This window comes from Rattus rattus, chromosome X, assembly GCF_011064425.1.
Source record: "Rattus rattus isolate New Zealand chromosome X, Rrattus_CSIRO_v1, whole genome shotgun sequence".
In the NCBI taxonomy this organism is placed as follows: Eukaryota; Metazoa; Chordata; class Mammalia; order Rodentia; family Muridae; genus Rattus; species Rattus rattus.
The window spans coordinates 109022605-109047669 of record NC_046172.1 but is presented as its reverse complement, the minus strand read 5'-3'; the positions used below and the strand labels follow the sequence as shown (position 1 = coordinate 109047669).

General features: G+C 36.0%; 1 protein-coding gene across 1 annotated transcript in view; it reads right to left on the bottom strand.

The window, feature by feature from the left end:
* Stag2 (stromal antigen 2) overlaps positions 1-25065 on the bottom strand; it is a 123038-nt gene that overhangs the window by 64864 nt on the left and 33109 nt on the right. Inside the window, 3 exon segments of the mRNA XM_032890418.1 lie at positions 567-731; positions 5675-5753; positions 8681-8819. Of these exon segments, the coding sequence (XP_032746309.1) occupies positions 567-731; positions 5675-5753; positions 8681-8724 (288 nt within the window). The 5' untranslated portion in view covers positions 8725-8819.

Here is a 25065-nt window from a genome sequence, read left to right as displayed (position 1 = left end):
ATTCATAGTCTTGTATTTTTTAAAACACAATTGAGAACTCAAGGAAGGGCCAGCAAACTAGTTCAACGAGTTAAGTGCTCCTCATGCAGACCTAACAGCCTGAGTCCAATCTCTGGAGCCCACAGTATAGAGAGAACTAACAGCTCTCTGACCTCCACATGAGGATCACGATATGTACACAATGACAGGTACACAAACATGTCAGACTTAGACACAATAATAATGAATAAAATGAAAATGAAAAGAGGGCTAGCAAGATGCCTCTGTAGGTAGAGGCACCTACCAAGCAAATGTGGTCGTATTAGGTTTACTCTCCTAAGCCCTCATAAAGATGGAAGGAGGGAAATGACTTCACCAAGCTATTCTCTATCTATACACACGCCATGGAGCACACGGATGCATGTACATGTACACACAGATGACAAAGACACAAGCACACACATGAGCTGGGGAAGAATACATAACAAAAATTAACTGTTTTAAAGAAGAGAAAAATCAGGGTGGTACTTTTTCTGTTACTAGCGTTTAAAACAGAGATAAATTTCAAAGAGCATCATAAATGTTACCTGCATAGCACTCTTGCCCATTTTTACAACTTCAAACAACATCATGTTTTCAACTCCATTCTGCTGATGATGACCATTCATTCGGTTTGGACCAGAAGGAGGTTTTCCTCCTCCATTTCCACTTTTACCCTTCTCTGCTGGACCCTTCTTGCCTTTTTTACAAGTCTGCAAAAAAAAAAAAAAACCATGGGAATTTATTAACTTACATAACTCTCACTATTCTTGAAAATTCAAAACAAAAATGCAAAGAAAGCAATTAATAATTATAATATAATTAAATTTGATATTTAGAATGTCATTCATATATAAGAAAGTTACATGATAATTATAGACTCTTCATTTTGTTTTCCATAAAACTCACACAATAATACAGTAGATCATAACCTCTGAGAATAAATTATAGGGCCCAAATTTCTACTTCTGTTAGCTGAGTGATTTTGAACAAGTTGTTCATCTATACATTAATTTACCCACTTCTTTCCCATCTGAGCATAGTAGCAGATTTCAGCATTCAAGAGTCTGAAGCAGAAGAATCAGGAATTCAAGACCAGCTACATAACAAATTCAAGGTCAACCTGGGCTACATGAGGCCTTGTTGTAGAAGAGAAGAAAAGAGAGGAGAAGAAATTAGAAAGAGAAGAGCAAAGAATGCGGAAGGAAAGGGAGAAAGGAAACTAAAAGAAAAAGAATCATTTTCCAGTTTCAAACTATGCCTACCTCACAGGATTGTTGTGATTATGAAAACAGAAAATATTTATTAAAATATACTCAGCACATAAAGTAAAAATAATTGCTATAATTATCATTTCTTATGGGAAGAAATTCAGTACATTGTACTTAGATCTAAATCTCCTAGAATTAAGTCTACTTAATGTAATTGTGCAAAATAATGTCCTATCACAACATTAAAAGTACTCATCAATAGTCTGAAAAAAAGTCACAAAAATAAAAATATCTTTTCAAGTTTTCTTAGTCTATCATGCAATGTTAAGGTTCAGAATAGAAGGGGTAGCTAGAATAACCTCTTATAAAGTAACTTAGACTTAGTTCAACAATCTAACTTAATTCCTACTGTCAGGTGTATAAGTCACTGCAATATTCTTTTTCAAATTTTCATTTTACGTGTATGACAACTTTGCCCATATACATACATACATATACATACACACACACACACACACACACACACACACACACACATATATATATATATATATATATATAATCTCCCCCCAAACAGTGTGAGCCACCATGTAGGTGCCCAAAATCAAGCCCCCAGGTCCTCTCTAAGAACAGCCAGTGCTCATCTCTGCAGTCCCATCACCGCAGGCTTTGTGGAGAGTGTAAATAAAGTTATAAAATTCATTTTTGACCTGGGCCAACTCTTAAACACCCTGAGAATTCAATTAATAACTATGGGGAAATGAAATTCACTTGTAAGGAATCCGTCAGCATTGGGAGTAGGAGTTTATGTCAGTGAAAAGGTTCCAGAGAAATGGCTCATAAGGTCAAACACTTGTTACCAAGTCTGATGACCTGAGTTCAATTCCCAAGATTCAAATGTCAGTAATGAACAACTTCCACCAGTTGTCCTCTGACTTCCACAAGAAGCAGTCACATCCCAACTTATGCACGCCATTCATGCATATGTACATACATATATGCACACACGATAAATAAATACATACATAAAATGTTAAGATTCAATATATAACTTATAAAAAACACTCCCATAACCTTTATACCTTATTAAAGAAAAAAGTCTAGTACATTTTCTTTTAATTGAGAATTTCATACATGTGTACATATATTTTGTTCAAATTCATTCCAATCTCCAACCCTTTAATGTCTGTTTTCCCTCACAATTATATCTGTTCCCTCCCTTCCTCCATCCATCCATCCATCCATCCATCCATCCATCCATCCATCCATCCATCCCCGCCCCGCCCAAGCAAAGGAGTCTACCTAGTGCTACAAGTATCTGCATGGTGATAGGAAAACATAAAGGAGCATGGGTAACGTCTCAGGAGCCAAATCTTGAAGAAACCTGATTCTCCCTTTACCAGTAGTCATTAATCACTAAGGCAAGGGATGAACATCATAGCTCGCCCCACTTCTCCATCCATGCTGGAATTTGGTATAACTTGATTTGTATGTTATCAAGAGATAAAAGTAATCAACCATTTTACCCTAACTCATGTATGTGTGTATGGGTGATTTACCTGCATATATGTTAGTGTACCATGTGTGTGCCTAGTGTTGAGGGAGAACAGAACAGGAAACCCTGCACATCAACTTCCAGAGAGCTGTAAATCATCAAAACTTGGTCCTTTGGAAAGAGCAGCAAGCAAGCGCTTTTAAGTGCTAAGTAATTTCTCCAACCCCTCTAACTCATTTTTTAAATGCTAGTGCCAAAATAAAATCTTGAAAGGAAGCATTTCAGATCCCTGCATACGATGATTTCACAGCTCCTTTTAGAGGTATACATTTTTGTAGTCTAGCGAGCAAAGGTCAGCAAACTGTCTGTAAAGTTAACACTAGATATCTGGCATTATTGGCCACTGTTCTAGTTTTCATTTCTCTTACTGTGGTAAAATACTTAGGGAAGGAAGGCTTTATTTGGCTTACAATTCCAGGATACAGTCTATCATTTCACAGACAGCATGGTGGAAATTCAAGCAGTCACACCCCACAACCTTGCTTGCTCTCAGCCAGCTTTCTCTTCTTGTACACAATTCAGACACTCTTACCTAGGGAATAGTATCACCCAAAATGGGCCCCTGGGTTTCCCTATATCATTTCACAATCAAAAACATATCCCAAGACATGCCCACAGGCCAACTTATCCAGGTATTTCTTCATTACCACTCTTTCCCAGCAATTTTAAGAAGTGTCACGTTGACAGTTAAACTTAACAACATACTCAAATATAAACTATATCTTTACTTAAAAAACATTAAAGATATAATTGTTACTTTTATATAATGGACACTCCAAAAGCAAGCCATGTTCCTAGATTTTCTGATCTAGAGTCAAGGCTACAAATGTATTTCCACAGATACTGTGCATGTTTGCATATTACTCTATAGAGGGCATTTCTCCTTCAGTAGTCCACAAGAACCATACTCTGGTTTGGGGTTTTTGTTGTTGTTCAAGACTTCTTTTTGGTGTTGCTATTTTGTGGTAATGGGGATGCCCTCAGGGAAGCACTTATCATTGAACTACATTTCCAGTCCATTTCAGTATTATTTTGAGACAGAATTTTGCTATGTCATTTCCTAGGCTGGACTTGAAGTAAATAAAGAGTCCACCCAGGAATGAACTTGAAATCCACCTACTTTAGCCTCCTGAGTAACTGAGATTAAAGGCATATGTAACCAACCTAGCAAAAACACCACTATGCTTAATAATTATTTCAATAAATAATTTCCATAATATTTGAGATATTACCTAGTAAGGAATCAGTCTAAATCATTAATTCCTAATTATAAAATGAAAGGATTTTGAACCAAGTAAAAGAATTTCAGAGAGATAATGCTAAAAAAGAATATATTAAAATGTTTTTAAAAATGTTAATGTTAACACAGAATCAAATACTTTCAAGCTGTATATCATGTGTATAAATATGCTTGGTCACTATAAAAAATAGTACAATTAAAATGCTTCAATGGATCTGAAGTGCTTGAGAAAACCATACAGTAGAATAAGGGAATTACAGGAAGTAAAGCTTAACATAGTCATATAAGACCTGTAATCCCAACACTGTAAAAAAATCATCAAAGGCCAGCCTTGGCTACAAAATCTGTTCAAGGATACCATGGGCTAGGGCTACATGACACTGAGGCTCCATCTCCAAGAGGAGAGAAAAGGAGGGGAGGAAGAAGAGGAGTAGTAAAATGCTAAGCTGGTGTATGGTTTTTTTTTTTTTTTTTTCGAGCTGGGGACCAACCTTAGGGCCTTGCACTTGCTAGGCAAAAGCCTACCACTGAGCTAAATCCCAACCCCAGTTTATGGTTTTATAAAGAGAAAAATCCCTTTTAAATAAGATGTTTGGAGGTAGCATAATAAGCTATCAGGAAAGGAAACCATTGACTACCTCTAGCCTTCAGTTTCTGTCTATAAAATAAGCAAGAATTATATTCAAGACTTTCTTTAAACTGTGTGTATGTCTGTGAGTGGTTATGTACACATAGGTGGATGTGCCTATAGAAGCCAGAGGCATCAGATTCCTCTGGAGTCAGATTGATAGTCAGCTATATAAGTAACAGGACATTAATTCTGGGAATCAAACTGGGGTCTTTCTGAAAAGCAGTACATACTTGTAACCACTGAACCACCTCTCCCAACTCAACTTTTGAACTTAATCTGATATTAAATTAGATTTTATATGCACATACATGTATATATGTATATACGTACATACATATGTGCAATTGTTACCACAACACCTAAAATATACATAGAACAGTGCCAAAATGTATTTGCTATTATTGTTATAATAAATCTGGCCTCTAATAGCTTACCTAAAGCACTGGCTTTGTAAAGTTAAAAAAGTTCTAACACACACACACACACACACACACACACACACACCGCTTTAGAAGTGCTTAGAAAGACAAGTCTTTCCCTTTGGTTCCATGTATTTTATGCAAAAAATGACTCTATAATTTATTCTTCTGACTAAAAACTTAACTTTGTTAGTTTCATATTTAACATTATGTTCACAGGACATAACTTGGTTGTATATTACATATCCAGGGTACATCATTGGAAGTTTATGTATTTTGAGTTTATATTTGAGGTAACAGAACATTTCAACATAACAATTGATTTATTGAGAAATCAAATTGAGTTGCCATGCCATATTTTGTTTAGCATAGTATACTTTATAAAATGACCTAGTATAAACAATAATGTTCAATAAGTTCAACAATATTATATAGAGATACCCACAAAAGGGATTTAGTCTGAAAACATAAAAACGTGTATATTCAGGCTTGCCATACAACTGAGGCCCCAAAACAAGGCAAATTTGAAGTATAAAATTCTTTCACTGAAGCATGCATGCACATACATGTTAAACACAAAGTCACATAAATGATACATACTTTGCCTTTGCCTTGCTTCTGATTTTTTCCTTCAATGTCTTCAAAATCTGTGTCAGAAGAAAAATGTGTTTCTGACTCCCTGTGACAAAAAGATAAGCAAACATTTTAAACTTTCCTTGGAAATGTAGATGATGTTACCAATTTTTAAACATTATCTAATAAGAAAGAAATGGCTGACTCATAAATAAATAGCTCACAAATAAGATGAAGTTTAGAATGTGGAACAGGGTCCTGTGGGGAAGAGGATGAGAGATGGCAGGAGGGGGAAGGAGGAAGAGAGAATGAGGGAAACATAAGCAAAACCCACTATACACACACACACACACACACACACACACACACACACACACACACACACACGCACACACACACACACACACACACACACATATATATATATATATATATATATATATATATATATGAAGTGGGTAAAGAAGAAGTTTAATTAATAAGAAAAGGAACTTATATACTTCCATAAAATATACCTTAAAACATTACCAAACATACTATAAAACTGACCAATTACAAAGAGTACTAAGACATTGGTTTCTCTAAACATTTATGTTTCGATAAATTTTTATTGGTTATTTTCTTTATTTACATTTCAAATGTTATCATCTTTCCTGGTTTCCCCTCCACAAACCCTGTCTCCTCCCCAGCACCACATACACACCCTTCTATGAGAGACCCACAACAGCCAGGGCCTAGTCTACTCCTGTCAATTCTTGTTATCCATTATCCTATAACAGATCCATATTATTTTAAGTATTCTATAACAATACAGTAATCTACAATGTAAATTTGTTAATGATCTAATTTTGACATGCCTAAGAAACTGCATACTTTTTGCTTTATAACTATAGAATATGAGTTCCTAAAAGCAGGCATATCTTAATTCCTTACATTACCTAATCCACTGTCCTATCTTTAACAAGAATTTGCTATTTGGAAGATGGTTTTGTTTTTCTAAGCAGGCTCTCATTATGTAGCCCAGTCTGACCTCAAACTCCCAATCTTCCTGCCTCTACTTCACATGTGCTAGGACCACAGGTATGCACCACTAAAGCTGGTTCAATATCTCCTTTAACAAAAATGCATTCCAGGTTTGATATGTCCCTCTAAAGATGCTGTTTTTCCTTAAGAACTTTAAAGCATAGCAAATTAAATTTACTGCAATTAAAATATCACGGATTGAGCTGAAAATGTAACTCAGCAGACTACGTTTTTACAATTTCCCAGGTTCAATCCCTAGTAATGAGTAAAAATGAGCAAGGTAGTAAATGCCTGTAACCCAAACATTTGAGAAATAAGGCTGAGAGTTCAAGGTGATTCTCAGCTACACAGTGAGTTTAAGGATAGCCTAGGCTCTATAAGACTGTCTCAAAACAAAAACATAATTTTAGAGACTACAGATGTAACTCAATACTTGATTAGACCAACCAAGGTTACATACTTTTTTAGACCTGTCTCAAAAAAACAAAAACAAAAAACCCACCTCCACAGTACACGTATGCACATAAAATGACTCCTACAGAAACAGGGTCTCACTGTATAGGCCAGATAGACCAATATCTGATTGTATAGTTCAGGCTAGCCTTGAACTTGTTATCCAGACACTGTGGTGGCATGCCGCTTCCTCCCAATAAAAACAAAATACTACAAGAGCTGATCCTACTGCAAAATGGAAGGAAGGAAGGAAGGAAGGAAGGAAGGAAGGAAGGAAGGAAGGAAGGAAGCAAGCAAGCAAGCAAGCAAGCAAGCAGTAATTACAACAAAAGCAGACTAAAAAGTATATGTTTTCTTTTATTTGTTGTATATGTCTTAGTGTTTTATTTGCATGCCTGCTACCCAAAGAGAGTGTCAGGTCACCCAGAACCTGAGTTACAGATAGTTGTTAAGTGACCATGTAAGTGCTGGAAAGCGAACGTGAAGGCTCTGCAAGCAAGTCCTCGTAACAACTAGCCATCTCTTCAGCATCAAGAGTGTATGGAACTTTAAAGACAGGATGGGGAAAGGAGAGTTAGATGGGTGGGTGGTCAAGTATTCAAATATCTTTTCTAGACCACTATGCATATAACTTGGTTTTACAACAAATAATTGAGATATCTTATACTCATTTCATTAATGACATGAGACTACAATCTAAATACTAATGTATAGTATCATTCCTTTCTAGCTGAACATTTTAATACCCCAATATTCTTCCTGAAAACAACTAGTACTATGTGGTAGTTTGAATGATAAGGGCCCACATAGGCTTATATGCTAGGTGCCAGTTACTAGCACTGTTTGAGACAGATTAGCCTGGTTGGAGTTGTGTCAATGAGTCAGTCAGTCTGTCTGTCTGTATGTCTGTCTGTCTGTCTCTCCCCCCCTTCTGACTGCAGATCAGGATGTAAAGTTCTCAGCTACTATGACAGCACCATGCCAGTCTACTTCCTGCCATGATGATCACACATTAACCCTCCGAAACTGTAAGCGGGACTCCAATTAAGTGCTTTTTACATAAGAGATCCCACTGACATGATGTCTCTTCACAGCAAGAAAACAGTAACTAAGGCATACTACAAAACCAACAATGGGTTCCAAACTGCACATTAAAAAATAATAGAAGCTGGAGAAACGATTCAGTAGTTAAAAGCATGTAGAGCTCTTGCAGTGTTCACTTTCCAGTAACTCCAGGGAATCTGATGCTCTCTTCTGGCTTTAATTGGCAACTGCATACACATGTACATATTCATATACAGACATATACACAAACCTATAACTGGAAATAAAGTTATTGTAGAATAATAGTAAACTGTACCATGTGTAAATTTTAAATATAGATCCAAAACATTACAGAAGTGGTAAAAAATACAATTGAATGAGTACTGATTAAAAATAAACAACCTTTAAAACATGAGCTAATTTATATATTAAGATCTCATGGGGAGCAAAATTACTATTTCAAGTTTGTGAAAAAAAAAGATATGTAAATGTTTTACAATACATAGTACTTACTGCAGTAGATTAAAATCAGTTGGTATTTCTGGAGCTGCTATCATTTCTTTATCATCTTCTGGATCACCCCAATGTCAGAAATATATTCATATATTTATGTGAATAAAAGACAGTGTGCTTCCTCTAAGAAAGACAGTTCCTTTAAAGAGAAAATGACATATTCATTATAAATACACCTTAAACATCAAGAAATATTCATACTTAAAAGCTGAATTCCCCAGTGTCTCTTAATGTGTTCTAGTAAATAAGTATTTTGCTCTTTTCCATTTGGCTGGATGTTAACATCTCTTACAGATCTACAGTAATAATACAACATCAACGAATATTATATCATACACAATTTTGTTTAAAATTTCTCATGACACAGTAACCTAGCATTCCCCCAACCCCTGTCCATCCATTAATCTATCCATGCATATACAAACTTGCATGTGTATACACACATGTATATATGCATAAAACATAAAACACAAATATCACATATATACAAATAAGCACACACTAAAAATGAATAGAATGTGGCTCTCTTACTAAAGTTCTGAAGTTCCTTTAAGTTTAAAGGGCCTAAAACCTTTTAGCTTTTTATTGATGGTATCCAGACATTGTTTTTAAAAAAAAAGAGCTTTTCGGGGTTGGGGATTTAGCTCAGTGGTAGAGCGCTTGCCTAGCAAGCACAAGGCCCTGGGTTCGGTCCCCAGCTCTGAAAAAAAAGAAGGAAAAAAAAAAAAGCTTTTCTGTATCTTAAGATAAAATTTTAAAACACTTTTAGGACAAGTTTCTCCATTCTTGATAAAACATATAGTACAACACTTACTAAAAAGAACCCTGTCATGATAATGCTATGTTGTACCTGAAATTAGTCTGAATAGCATTGGCCGGCACGCTTGAGTGTGATCCTCAACAGAACAAATAAAACAAGTCAGAAGAATTTAAGAATGCTACTTTTAGCTAGCTATGGTGGTGTACAAGTACAACCTCAGCACCATGAGTTTGAGGCCAGCCTAGGCTACATAATAACATATCTCAAACAAAAAAAGAGACTTGTTACCAAATAAGTCTCAGTGTGGGCATGAGAAAGGGGTCACTTCTAGCTTTGAAGGTCACAGGTACATCTCCTAAATAAAGAATGATACGCTACCAACTGGTATATAATATAGAGGACAGGGCAACAGGCTGAAGATAAGGTCTAAATTTCTTAGAATATAAAATGTAAAATTTTCTTTATTAGTGCATATATCAATCAGAGTGTCACATGTGGAGGTCAGATGACTTCTTTGTGAAGTCAACTTCTTCCACCATTATATAGGTTCTAAAGATCAACCCCAGGTCCTTAGGTTTCTTGATCCTCCTGCCTTATTTCCCAAGCCCTAGGATTATAGATATATGTAACACCACACATGACTTCTTTTTATGACTTTCAGGGTTTGTTTTTGTTTTATTCTTTTAAAAGAGAATCGAAGTACTTGGTGGTCACCCAAAGTAGATGAGGGCCTCTGAGATGGTGTCAGTTGGTAAAAGTACCTCCAGCAAGACCTGATGGCTTCAATTCAATTCGTAGGACACACATGGTGTAAAGAGAAAATTTATCTTTCTCAAAATGTCAAATAACCTCCACATATGTACCATGCACACACTAACTTACATATATCTACACACACATACAGGTAAATAGATGTAAAAAAAAATAATTTGAGTAAGTAAAGTTCAATCTATCTTTATAAATGTTCAAATATATCACATTTGTGAAATTCTAATGACCTTTTCCAATAAAACAGACACAAGAAAAAAGCTATAATCCCAACAGAAAGCAAAGGCAGAAGATTATTCTAGTTCCAGGTTAGCCTGGTCTACACAGTAAGTTCTAGGTTCATAGAAAGAGAAAAGGGCAAGCAGAGGAAAGAAACAAGAAAAGGAACAATTTTTCCACCAATTCATCAATTGATAAACATGGTCTCAAAACACTATTTCCTACCTTTTACTATACTGAGGCTAAAATAAAAGAACAAAAACTATGTACTATAAATGATATCATATACCTCTAACCACAGAACATGGGAGGCAAGAAGATAGGAATTTCAAGATCATCTTTGGTTACATAGAGTTCAAGACTAACCTGGCTACTTGAGACCCAATCTTAGACAAAACAGAAAAGAAAAAGAACATTCCATGGACAATATAACAAGTACACAGTGCAAAAATCATTGAGCTTATCTTTTATCTGGAAAGTCCTCAGGTTGTAAAATCTAAAACTATACCTACTATTAAATATGGTCTCCCCCATATGCTAAACTACTGCCCCTTCTAAGACCTTTAAATTTTAATCCAGCTGTACCCTAAAAAACTGTATAATATTCTGTATTTCTGAGATTCATCATTACATATAAAATCTTCGTCTTCTAATATACTATTAATGTTTTAAAAGAAAGGATATTTCATATTTTAAGGGAATTGTAAAGGTATGAATTCTCAAACGACACAGGGGGAAATTGGGGGGATGAGATTTCAACAATATGTGCTGTCCATCTACACTTTGTCACTGCATCTCTGAGCACATCCCAAGCAAACACTATGGGGTAGAGGTATTACTGTTCAATAGCAGCACTGAACAAAACCATGATATTTCTCATGGAACTACACATATAAGAAGTATGAAAGAACATTAATTTCTATAAGAAAATATATATCCCTTAAACCTAAAATGCCAAACTCGCATATATTTTGGTTATATGTATTATTTTTGAGATGTCGTCTCACTATTTACCTCTGGCTGTCATAGAATTACTATAATGAACAAACTAGTCTCAACTCACAGAGATCCACTTGCCAAGTTCCAAATGCTAGAAGTAAAGATCTGCGCCACCAAGCCCAGGACATTTTGCTATTTTCAATCATCTCAGTTCACTTAACTAACCAAACAACTTATCATAACTTAACAAAAACCAGCAACATTTCTCTGCAATTGAGAAGAGAACGCAGTGGAGAGAGTTTCCAGTGGTAACTTCAGAAGTGGAAGAACTGAGAACATTTCTTTTCATTTTGAATGTCTGTACCTGTAATGTAAATACAATTTGCTTTTCCCAAAGACTCGCATTACAAAATGTAGAAAATAATTACTTCAGCCAATTGTGGTAGCACAAGGCAGGGGGATCTCAAGTTCAAGGACAGCCCAAACTTGACAACTTAGGTGAGACCCTACCTTAAAAAGTAAAAGAAAGGCTGCAGGGGATAGCAAAGCACTTGCCTAGCAAGTTCAAGGCCTCCACTGCAGTGCCTGCCCACCAAAATCTCTTTAAATATGATTAATTCTATTAGAATGTAAGAACATGTAGTGGCTATATTAAATAAAAGCATAAAATATTAAAAATACAATCATTTCTGGACTACTGCAGAATATATATATATATATATATATATATATATATGCTCAAAGATCACAAGGTGGAGCTCTCATCCAGTATCAAAGAAAATGTTTGAGGTCATATATAGGAATTCCCTGTAACTACTACAAAAGAGATGCTGTTCCAACAATTAGGGAAGACAGAGCCAGAGCACAGACATGAAAAATGAATATATCGCCATGGCTATTTTCCTTAGAAGGGCCATCACCAGCAACTAGCTTTTGCTTTTTCTTATTAATAAAGTCACCACATGTGTACACTGAGTGAAAAAATTAAGACCATCTTTAGTCTCACAGGCATACAGTATAATCTCTCTCCATCTACACTTTAGTTTTAACCATAGTTTCCCTTAACCTAGATTAAAAACTCTCCGAAAATGCTAAGTTAAAGAGTTCTCTAAGGAAACAATCCTAAATCTAAATGCTCACAATTACTGTTATTTTGCATTCTCTCCTCATCCAGGTTAAGATGAGATCCTTAATCCAGTATTCCCTTCCTGCATATATACTATATGCCTTTGGTTACTTAGTGCCTTGTCTCAGTTATCAGATCCACTAGCTCGGTATCACAGTGCTTTTCTTCAATGTCCTTTCTTTAACTTAGTATAATGGCCTTGCAATGTGTAACTTTTTATACTTTAATATGACAATCTTCTGTTTTGTTATTACTGTTAACCTATTTGCAAACTAAAGTATTTGCAAACGATTTATAAATTAAATTGTAGCATATGTATGGATAGGTGGAAAAATACAGTACTAAATACAGGGCTCACTTCCATCTTGGTTCTCAGACACCCAGTGAAAGTCTCAGACATAAGCTCACATAAAATGAGGTAGGTATTCTATATTGCTACTAGTTGTTAAATACATTGAAATAAAAAAAAACCTTGACAACAAAACAATAGGTGATTATAGACATTCAATTCTAAACATTAAATTTAAAAAAAAAAAACACCTGTGGAACTGCTTTTTATAGAAAGAAGACCATAAACTTGGGGCCAAAAATAGTGGCATATGGCTTAGGTGGAGGTGGGAGTGTGAAACAGGATAATGAGTAGGAAAGCCAGATTAAGTTATATAGAGTTCATATCTTAATGGACATGTTTCAAAGTTATCTATATTTAGTGTATCTTTATGGGATGTTATTCCAATTTGCATAAGTTAAATTTAGTAACAAAACATCTTCTGGGACTGGGTTGCAAGTACTTATATTCACCCTGCAGCAATATATACATACATACATACCTACATACATACATACATGCACATGCACGCGCGCGTGCGCACACACACACACACACACACACACACACACACACACACAAAACTTCCATTTCTAAACAGGTGAAGAAATTAATTATTCAAGCATATAAACACAAATAAACATAAATGTTTGTATCTTTACCTACAGAAACTGACTTTTTTAATTTACTTAAATGGTGCCATCAAATTGAAACACAGAAAATCTCTCATTTTGTGATAGTTTTTAAAAAATAAGAAAAATTTTAATTTTTTCCTTGAATAATTATTCAAGATGTCTTTAAGTCAACCCCAAATGGTCAAAACAGAGATGACCAAGTCATGACTAAAATGTTGCTCAGAATCCATGTATTACTGGGGAACATGGTAAAGAACATCTAAGCAGCTGGTGTGTTTATTCTACTACTAAAAATTCTCGTCAGCTCTACCCTGGCAGATGCATGTCATCATCTTACCTTAATGCTCCTCCCCCCTCAAAAGTCATTCTTCTACTCATTAGTATCATCTAAGATGCCTATACACTCTTCCAAATTGCCACTGGCATTATAAGCACTGAAAATTACAAATTACTTAAATGTTCAACCATGGATCAAATGGTTGTACATCACTGTAGCGATGAAACATTCACACAATGAAAATATTTACGACTTTGTATCAAAGTAGATAAAATCTGATACATTTCAAAACCATACATTATAAACTGCTTACAATCTTATTGTTAGTGCAAGAAAAATTAAATTCTGAAAGAGAATTGTACTCTATCAAAATTTCCACAAGGTGCAGAAACAATGGCATAGTTTGCTATTCCAGTACCAGAGAGACTAAAGCAGAAGGAAGAAAGAACACAAGTGTAAGGACAGACAAATTCATGTTCAGTGGGAAAATTTTAAAGCTGGAAAATTACAAAACTGTGCAGAAAAAAATCTAATTCATTTTAACTTTACATCCATAATGTTAAAAAGCTAAACATATCAAAACTGAATCCTATCATAAGATTTCCTTTATTATGCTTGCCAAGTGTAGATTAGCAGGGAAAATAGACTTTTCTTTTGGTAGTATTAGAGATTTAACTGAGGACATTATACATGATAGGCAAGTACTCTACTGAGCTGTTTATCTACAGACCAGGAAACAGGAACTTCCTCTTAAATGACTAACAGGATCAAAGGTATGTTCTTCCTATTGGCCTCACTATATATAAGTCTGCCATTTTAATCTGATTAAATGTCATATAGCAGCTTTGAGAATACAGGAAAAGAACCATTTAAATTAGATATAAATGCATACCTTGAAAGGCGAAAAATATGCTGAAAAATTGATGATTAACAACCTTTAAATTTTATTCATTTCAAAATATTTTTTCTTCCCTCTACCGGGCTCCCTAATATTTGCCAAACTCTTCTGAGTAAATAAGACTGCAGAGAATAACAAATTATGCAACAGTGGCATGTACTCTGACCAGTAGTAAAATCTTAATCTAGAATTTTCTTGATACCACATTGTAATTACCACATACATCATTTGGAAATGCTTTCTCTTTTCTACAAACTGGATCAATTCTAAAGATTTCATGACACTAGTTCATGATATAGACTATAAGAACTGTAATCTGGAGAAGGTATATCTTAAAAGAAATCTACAAAGAATCAATGACATGTTCTAACTTCAGAATAAGTCCAACATCTACACTTACAATCTTCAGGCTATCTTAAAATAAGTAGACAAACTAAATACCATAAAGGCCAAAGACTTCAAAACTAACTTTTATGTGTAAATGTCTCAGCAGTTAAGAGCACTAGCTCTTGCAGAGGGTCTCTTTTGGACTCTAATACCCATGTCAAGCAATTCATAACTACTTACACTCCAGTTCCCATGTGGCCTCCTCACGGGCACCAGGCATGCACATGGTGCACATATACAGAATATAATAAATAGTCTTTAAAGAACAGCATATTTTCAAAAGGAAGGGAAGGAATAAATTGAGCCAATCTATATAGATATGGCATGGCTATATAGAAACTAAAGCCATACAGAATTGGAACCATGTATCTGTGAACTGTAGTAAGAATTAAAACTAGTTTGTGTTTTATTAGGGGAGTAAAAGATGGAGGTTCAACAAGAAAAAAAAAAATCTAAATTATTCCTAAAGACCCAGTACTCTGCGAGCTTATAGTCAACTGTACACAGTTTCTGACTCCCAAAGGATTTATACCCTTTTGATATATACTTGTTTTATCTCCCCATCTCAGAAACTGGAACTATGCACTGAAAATAGTTTCTATGTGTCTCTGAAGCTGGCCAAACTTAAAAAGCTTTATCATCATCCTTCGTCTCATCTGACTAGCAATATGAAAGTGAATACCATAGTACACCTGGCAGTTGGATAAAATCTACTATTTAATTCTAAGTTTGCTAAATCCCCAGTTTGCTCTAAGAACTACAATTAACTAGAAATCATATGACTCTAATAAAAATAAAAACACAGAAAAATATTAGTTTTGTCATGTAGTATCACCTTAAAAATAATTTCTCAGTACAAGTATAATAGCACATGCCTTTAATTTCAGCACTAGAAATGGAGAGGAAGGGGGAATCCCTGTGAGTGCAAATCCAGCCTGATCTACATGGCAAGTTGTACACCTGCTAGGACTATATACTGAAATCCTAATCTGGAAGGAAGGAAGGAAAGAAAGGAAAACGGAGGGAGGGAAGAAAGGAAAGGGTAATGAAGAAAATAATTTATTAGCAGTTAATGCTAAGTTGGGAAAAGAAATGGCAATGCCCACTCTTTTTTGGTGGAGGTAGGGTAGGGGGATGGACCTAAATTTTGAAAGTCTTCCAAAGTCCATGTGTTAAGGCTTGGGATTTACCCAAGTAACACTATTAGAAGGTACTAAGAAGTCATATTAACAGGTCTTTAGGTCACTGGGGCAATGGTCATCAAAGGGAATGCAAGATAAAACACAATAAATTCAATGTGCAAAATACCCCACTTTATAGAAGTGTTCTCTCCTGGTACTCTGCCTTCAGACTCATGAGGAGGAAAGTGCTTTTACTCTTATCATATTTTACCATTATGATGTGCTACTTCAGAACAATCCAAAAGGAATAGTACTAAACCATCATAGACAGAGGCTCCAAAACTATCAACAAAATTACAACTTTTCTCATTAGAAGTTAATACCCAGCTATTTTGTTATAATGCCAGAAACCTCACTAAGACATCATGTATATTTAGTTTTTTAAATTTAGTTAATTTAAGTACTACTACATTAACATGATTTCTAACATGTTAGGACATTCTAAATAACCAGAACTACATGTGTAACTGTAGTAGGTATAAACATTTCAATTTAAGATATAAACAAAAAATTTGAAACAAGGTATTTCAAATTCTGGTGTTCTCACTAGTAAACGATACAGAGTATTGTTCCAGCAGAGCCCAGCACTGCTAGCCAACTTACCCATGCTGCGTACTACTTGTTCAACAGAAAATGTAGCCGGGGTTGGGGATTTAGCTCAGTGGTAGAGCGCTTGCCTAGGAAGCGCAAGGCCCTGGGTTCGGTCCCCAGCTCCGGGGAGAAAATGTGAGGCAACGGCAGACAGCAAAGTGTCTGATGGCAAAGCAGATGAAGACAAGTAAGTCCTACCTAGTTTACAAGGGAAATCTGAATTTCATAGACTATTTGAAAGAAAAAGGATAGAATAAAAATTATGGTATTTAGTGAGGTAAAATCCAGAATTAGAAAGATAAACATACCTTTTCTCTCAGATGCAGACTCATGATTTTAATACATATGTGTATATATGGGTGTGGATATAGACCATGTAGTGAGAGAAAGATGAGGTTGTAAGGAAGTAGAAGGGTTAATAGAGTACGTGTGACAAAGAAGGTGAAAGAAAGCACACTACTCAGAGCAGAGGGCCATAGAGAAGAACAGGCACGGGGAGAGGGAATGGAAATGGCTTGCCAAAAGCAAAGTATACAGAAAAATGGGACAATGACGCCCATTACCATCACTTTGTGTGATACTCAAGAAACAAGAGATTTTTATCAAAAGCTTCCAGGCCAATTACCTAGCATCCACAAGTCCCTGGATTCAATCCCTAGCACGGTAAGAAACTAAATCTAGAACCATTTGAAGGATTGTATGGAAAGCTAATACAGCAGAATTAGAAGCCTCTTAAATATATATACATATATAAAGAAATGGAATCACCAAGTAACAGTAGAGAAAGTCCCAACTAAACATCGCATGCCACCAAATGAAACCCCCAATACAAGAATGGGTTACATCTAATTGAGTTATTGGCCAAGGGGGTGCCATGGAAAGTCCCAAAGCCAAGGCTATTGGTTTCTCTCCACAAACTAATGATAAGACCCTATTTGCTGAAGACAACACTAACTCGATCCTTCATCCCAACTTACTAATGTTCATGGTACTGGAAAGCACTGCCAGAGGAGAAAGGCAAACAACAACCCAGTTACAAACGTTTCCCTTCTATCTACAATGGTGACATGCCTACAAGCTATGCTGGTGCAATAGTGGCACAAAGCTTGCAGGACAAGCAACTACTATCTCGCAGGACAAGCAACCACTATCTGATAGTATTTAAGGCCCACTGCATGACATGAAATACATGCCTGACTGACACTGCTTGGGTAGCTAAGAACCTGAGACAGGTCATGCACCTAGAGGATGACCAAATACTGCTCTTCTGCTAATGGAATATAGCAATGAAATGACTCAGTGGAATTCTACTATACTCCTAGATCAGTGTCTTGCCAAGCCATCAAAGGTGCTTTTTCCTGCAGTAGATGGGAACAAACACCTAGACCCACAAGTTGAAATTGTGAAGAAAGAATGAGAGACCTTGAAATGCACAGTTCTAAATGTGATCTTTCTATCTAATCCCTCCCCTTCAGGCTCAGGGAAGTCTATGGAGGAGGAGGCAGAAAGACTCTGAGAGTCAGTGGTGAGAAAATACACCAAATGAAACAGTGCCTTCTAGACACAAACTTATGCACATATGAACTCACAGTAGCTGTGGTCACATGTAGAAGGCCTGCACAGTCCTAAGACTGATGGGTCCCAGTGCTGACAGGAAAGCAGACACAAGTCCCTATCCCTAACCCGGAATGTGTTATCAAGTTTTGTGCGTCTCTGTAAGCTGTACTCTCCTGAGGCAGGAATATGACTGTGAGTTTTATGTCAGCCTAGTCAAAAGAGTCCCAGGCCAGCCAGGGATATACAGTTAAGACCTTATATAAAAAAGTGCCATCTAACACTCTATTTATATACTGTACAACAGTAATCCAAACTGCGGTATTGACACAAAGACAGAAAAAGCAATGGATTACAATAGAGTCTAAAAAGCAAATATGTATGTGTGTGTGTACACATACATGTATGTATGTATGTATGTATGTATGTATGTATGTATGTACGTACATATGAATGAATGAAATAAATGATTTTCCACAAGGAAAATGGAGTTCAACAAATGGTGCTTGGTAACCAAAAGCTATGTGCAAAAGAACTCAGACTCTTAACCTTGCAACAAAAAAAAAAAAAATCAACTTAAAATACTTTTGAGATCTAAAATTTCCTTCTAGAAAATTTCATGGCATTGCAATTAGCAAGAATTTTTTTTAAATTGTGCTAAAGTCAACAAAGGAAAAAAGTAGGCAACAAGCACTTTCTTAAAATTAAAACTTTAGTGCAATCAACTGTTTGAAAAGCCCGTCTACAGAATGGAAGAATTTATGTATACATCATGTATTTAATAAAGGGATATTCAAAATATAGGCTGAATCCTACTACTTAATACAACAAAAGAGGTATTAAATTTTAAAGTTGTTTAGACTTCTCTGAATAGCTATTTATAAAAAGATAATAGGGCAACAGTGTACCAATAATGGGTCAACAGTATACAACAATGCTGAACGTCATAATCATCAAATAAATAAAAATACAAACTATAATGAGGTATAATTTCAAACCAACTAATTTTAAAAACTAAGGCTACTATTTAAAAAACAAGGGCAAGGGAGATAGCGCTGCTCTATCAATATCTGCACAAGCATGAGAATCTGAGCTGAATTTGCAGAACACACATAAAAAGCTTGTGCATAAAAAGCTTGTGCATAGATCAGTCCAGGTAGTTCCATGATTAAAATATTTGCTGCTCTTGCTGAGAACTTGAGGTCAGTTCCCAGCACTCACATTAGATGACTGACAACAGCTTGTAACTCCAGTTCCAGGGGATCCAACATCTTCTGGCATTTGTGGGTATTCTTTGCGCACACCTGTACACACACACACACACACACACACACACACACGCGCACGCATTATCACGCACGCACGCACGCACGCACGCATACAAGACGCACGCACGATGACGTATGCACGCCACCAGTCAAACAATTTTTATCTGGGCAACGGGATGGCTAGACGACCCTGCAGGTAAAGGTAACTGTTGTACCAGGCTGACAACTCTAGTTCTATGGCCAGAACTCACCAAAAGGTGGGAAGAAAAAGAATCAACTCTGACCTTACGAGTATGTTATATCATAGACACTAATAAATTTTCCGATTTTTAAAAAGTTTTTAAATGTTTGCATGAACCTATATTTTCAGTACTCGGAAGCAAAGGTGGGACAGGGGCTTCCTGGCTTCTCAGTATACATAATTTGGTGAGCTCTAGCCAGTGTAAGGTCCTGCCTCAAAAAAAAAGGTGAAAGGCACTTGCAGAAAACACCAAAGCTGGCCTCTGTCCTCCCCCTGTATGTGTACATGTACACTTACATAAATACATACAAAAGAAATATTTATTCATATGGATATGGAAAAATCAGAATCTCTTGCACTATTGAAGGGACTGAAAAATAATGTAACCTCTATTTTTTAAAAAAAGGTATAGAACTTTTTTAGTATGTGAAAACACGCTACCATATGATTCAATAATCTCACTTCTGAGCACACACATAAAACAGAAAGCAGATGCTTGAATAAGTATTTGCTCACTCACATTCCCAGTAATACTACTGCCATTACTCAAGAAGCGAAAGAACCCAAATGTTCTACAAATAAATGGATAAACAAAATGTGCTGTACATTAATACAATAATAGGCTCTTTACTATTAAATCTAAAAGGGAACTGTCATAGAACATACAACCAGAAACAGAAAGGATACAGGAAAAAGGAAAGGGGAAGTTACTTAATAGGTTTTCAGCTACGGATTACAACATGTAAATTTTTCTGAAAATTTATTTCCTTACAATGTCAATACACTGTGCAATACTATCCCAAAACCACATTACCAAAGATAACTCAGAAAGGGGTTGATTCACTTGAAGATATTAAAATATTCCATGGGTATGCTTCAGTTGTCAATTCTAACCCTATTTCAGTTTCAGTATCTATATCCATGAGTATGTATATATACTTTAGTATATGCAAACAAAACAACACCCAATCTCAGATCTAAGATGATTGGACTTTTAAAAACCTTCCTAGAGCATATGAAATCAAAAACCACTAAAAACACAATAATGCAAGCCACTAAAAACAGAATAGACCAATTAAAGCATCTTACAAAACATCCTTAAAAGGATAATCTGTATTCTAAGACAGGAAGCAAAGTAATAACTCAACGTTCTAAAATATAAAATGTTTGTTATTATTTAAAATAAATGTGGATTAAAACTAATGTGTCTGTTTTGATTAGTATACAGCAGTGAACCTGAAATTACAAGCATTAAAAGAATCTTTGTTATCTAACATTATGACAACCTTGGTCGAACCAATGGCTTATTTGCTAAGTCATTGGTCAGGGACAAAACCATGTGGATTAGAAACTCTTCTACAGCAAAGTAAATGTAATGATCTACACACACACACACACACACACACACACACACTCACACACACCCGGGAGGGGGAGACTAAGACAGAGTTATTAAATGTGGTAATGAGTAGAAAAAAGAATGTATAAGCAGATTTTCATAAGCAAGGATCTCTCATCTTACTCTATTCGGTCTGTGGTTCTGACTTAGGTCAAGGTGCTAGAAAAGCTCTTTTTAACATGATAAATACCTCTTCCTCTTCCTCCACCCACCAATGACTATGCTTAGCTCTCCTGGATAATTCTGATTTTTTTTAAAAAAGCTTTTCTTCTCCAACTGCTTCATATAAATTATTCTGTTGACTTTACCAAATATGCCAGTTATATATCAATTCTTGAGCATACTAGATTTTATCTCCACACAGGTTAATCTCCTGTAACCTCCTTTGGCTAACCACAACAATTTACTTTGTGAATGTTAATCTTGATTGTCAACTTGATTGGGTAGAAAAATGTTAAGGCGATTAGCAAATCATACCTCCAGGTGTGTCTCTAAGGACATTCCTGGGAGAATTAGCTGGGGCAGTGGGGAGGCCCACCATGAAATGAAAGGCACCACATAGCCTACAGAGCCAATAAGAATAAAGGGAACAGAAGGGCTAGCAGAGCAGACACTCTGCTCTCTGGTTGCTGGAAGGTGAGCTGCTATGCTTCCCTATGTCCTTCCTACAATGGTATGTTCAAACACTGGAAACAGTAAAAAGACATTGTGTCACATATTTTGTCACAGCAACTTCTCATCTGTACATCTCTCCCAAAATCAAGAAAAACAATAGTTTATTCAATATTATGTACATTTTAACTTAGTTACTAGAAAACCATATTTTATGGTTTAGATTCTTTGCAGAATGGTTCAAAAGCCACGACAGTATATTCAACCGTGGTACTATAAGGAAAGACTACTTTAAGGGGTTGCACCTACACATCAGTATCCTGAAGATCTTCTGCTAGGTAGTTTAGTATTTACTATCATGGTATTGATGAAGCAATACTGTCTTATCCACATAGAAAATGGTTCCAAAATAACCATGGGGGGGTAGGTATCTGCATTTAAAAATTCTGAATAGAGTCTGGTGTGATGGTTCAGTAAATAAAGGCACCTTCTGTTGAGCGAAAAGACCTGAACTAACAAGTTGTCCTCTTAACCTCCCAAAAAAGACCATGGCATACACAGGCCTACAAACATTCCCCCGAATCTCTCTCTCTCTCTCTCTCTCTCTCTCTCTCACGCACACACAATCAATCAATCAATCAATCAATCAATAAATAAAATGTAATTTAAGACAGATGCTAAATGATTAGAGATGTTAATTCACTGGTAGCATAACTTGCCAAGAGTCACAGGCCCTGGGTTTGATAACTAGTCCAACCCAGAAAAGGAAAATTAAAGAAAGCAAGTCAAGTGGGGTACACTGCAAGAATTAAACAGAGTATTCTATAGTGGTCTGCATGACACAGGGAATGACAGTGTAAATGTTAAAGTGTAGAGCCTATAGAAGACTTTTCCTACAATTTTAAGTTTTCAAATAGGGAATCAAATTTCCCATTCAAAAAATGAAACTGAACTGTACTCAATCATGTGTATTAAATTAGATCATACATGAGAACACAGAGAAAGCATTTAGTAAATCAAGTCACATTAAAAGGACTTTCCATCCTTGGGGGCATTGATTCTAAGAGCAATAAAAAATGAAAAAATTGGAGTTGGAAGCGTAAACTAGTGGCAGGTTTACTCAGCACATTAAGTCTTGGATTTGATCACTAACACACACACACACACACACACACACACACACACACAAAACACATGGGGTGGGGGGAGGGCAAAAAATTAAACTTCATACTACAGTTTTCTTAAAATAGTCTCTTCTTCTAAATTTACCTTATGCCACAGGAGAAAACAGAGCACTTATGCCAATAACATGAAGAATCAAACTTTTGAGCTGGGATGTAGCCCAATGGTAGAATGTTTGTCTAGCATGCTGGAAGCCTGAGTTTAGTATCAAGCATTATTTTTTAAAATAACCAAAATTTAAGTATGAAACAATTAGCAAATACATGTTTTAAGTATATGCTGAAATTGGAGAAAAATGTAGGCAGAATATCACTATGCCTATCATAATTACCAAAATTAAAAAGTGACATCAAAGCCAGCAAAGATACATTGAAATTGACCCCAAGTGCTTCTATTTAAAACATAAAATGATAAAATCACTCTTGCAAGGAGCTTAGAAGCGTCTTTAAACATTGGACATGCATTTACCATAGCAACCAGCAATCTTACTCCAGAGCATTTTCCCACAGAAATGAAACCCACTGCTATACAAAACTGTGTGTGAAGCTTTACAATAGCCAAAATTTGAAAGAAATTGTACTGGGCTGAAGTGTGTCCCACAAAAATCATGTTAAAGACCAGAGTGTTAGCACAAAGCTACTTTCTTAGGATTGAGGAAGGAGGAAGACCTAAATTCTAGGTCTGAGGGGGCTACAGAGTGAGACTTTTGGTTCAAAAAAATCCACAGCCTAAGTCCTAACTTCCAGGACTTCAGTATATGAAATCACTTGAAGTGGGGGGAGGCTCGGGTTACAAAAATTACCAAGTTAAAATGAGGTCATTAGTGTGGGCTTTAACACAATGAATAGCAAGAGTTCTTAGTAAATGGAAATTGGGAAATTAAACACACAGGGAAAGTACCACATGAAAATAAAGGCAGATCCTATCACATCAATAATAAGCAATTTGGAAATTTAAAAAATAAATAAATAAACAAATACAAAGAACTGGGTGATGCCTCCATAAACTAAGTACACCAAAGCATACTAGCAGGCTGCCAGAAATTAGGGCAGAAGGCACAAACCCAGCACTCAGAAGGTACCAACGGTGCCAACACACTTCTGTCCTTCAGAATAAATCCATCACTATATGGCTAAGCAGGTAAAGGAGCAGAATTCAATCTGTCTACATAGACATACCATGGTTAGAAAATGCAATTTGTTTTTGTTTTGTTTTGTTTTGAAGTGGGGGGGGGTGAGACAAAGTCTTACTGTGTAGCTCAGGTTATCCCAGAACTCACTCCATTGAGACCAGACTTACCTCTAACTCAGAGATCCATTTGCCTCTGCCCCCTAAGGGCTAGAATTAAAAGTATACAATACCATGCCCAACTATAAAATTCAATCTAAAACATTTTTTCTAAGTTCAATACTGTATTTTTTAAAAGGTTAAGAGCTTTTTTTTAAAGCTACAGAGATAGTAAGAAACAAAATTTTCACCAGGTGTTGTGGTGCATTCTTACAATCTCAGCACTCCTGATAATGCAGGAAGATAGAGAATAAAGTCAGACCAGGCTATATAATAGCAAAGCCCTGACAATCAAGAAAAATCTTGAATAAAAGATCCTCAGCAGGTTTATCTTACCACTAATTGTATTATAAAGCAATAATTTGTTATAAAAAGTTATTAATTATACTTACTGAAAGGGATCTCTATCTCTATCTGTAGGTCTCTTTAATGAATAAATAAGTGGAATTATTATGTAGAGGAATTTTAATTCAGAACATGGCCATTCTGGCAAGAGATCACATCCAAAGACCTCCGGGGTCTTTGTGATCTGCTGAAATACAGACATGCCTTTAATCCCAGAAGACAGAGTCAAGCAGATCTTTGAATTCAAGGCCAGCCTGGTACAGAGCAAATCTCAGGTAAAGCTTAAGTCCAGGAGGTGATGGTACATGTCGTTAATGCCAGCACTCGGCAGACAGAGGCATGCAAACCTCTCAGTCAGTTCTGTTGAGTCCGTGAAATTCACAGGCAG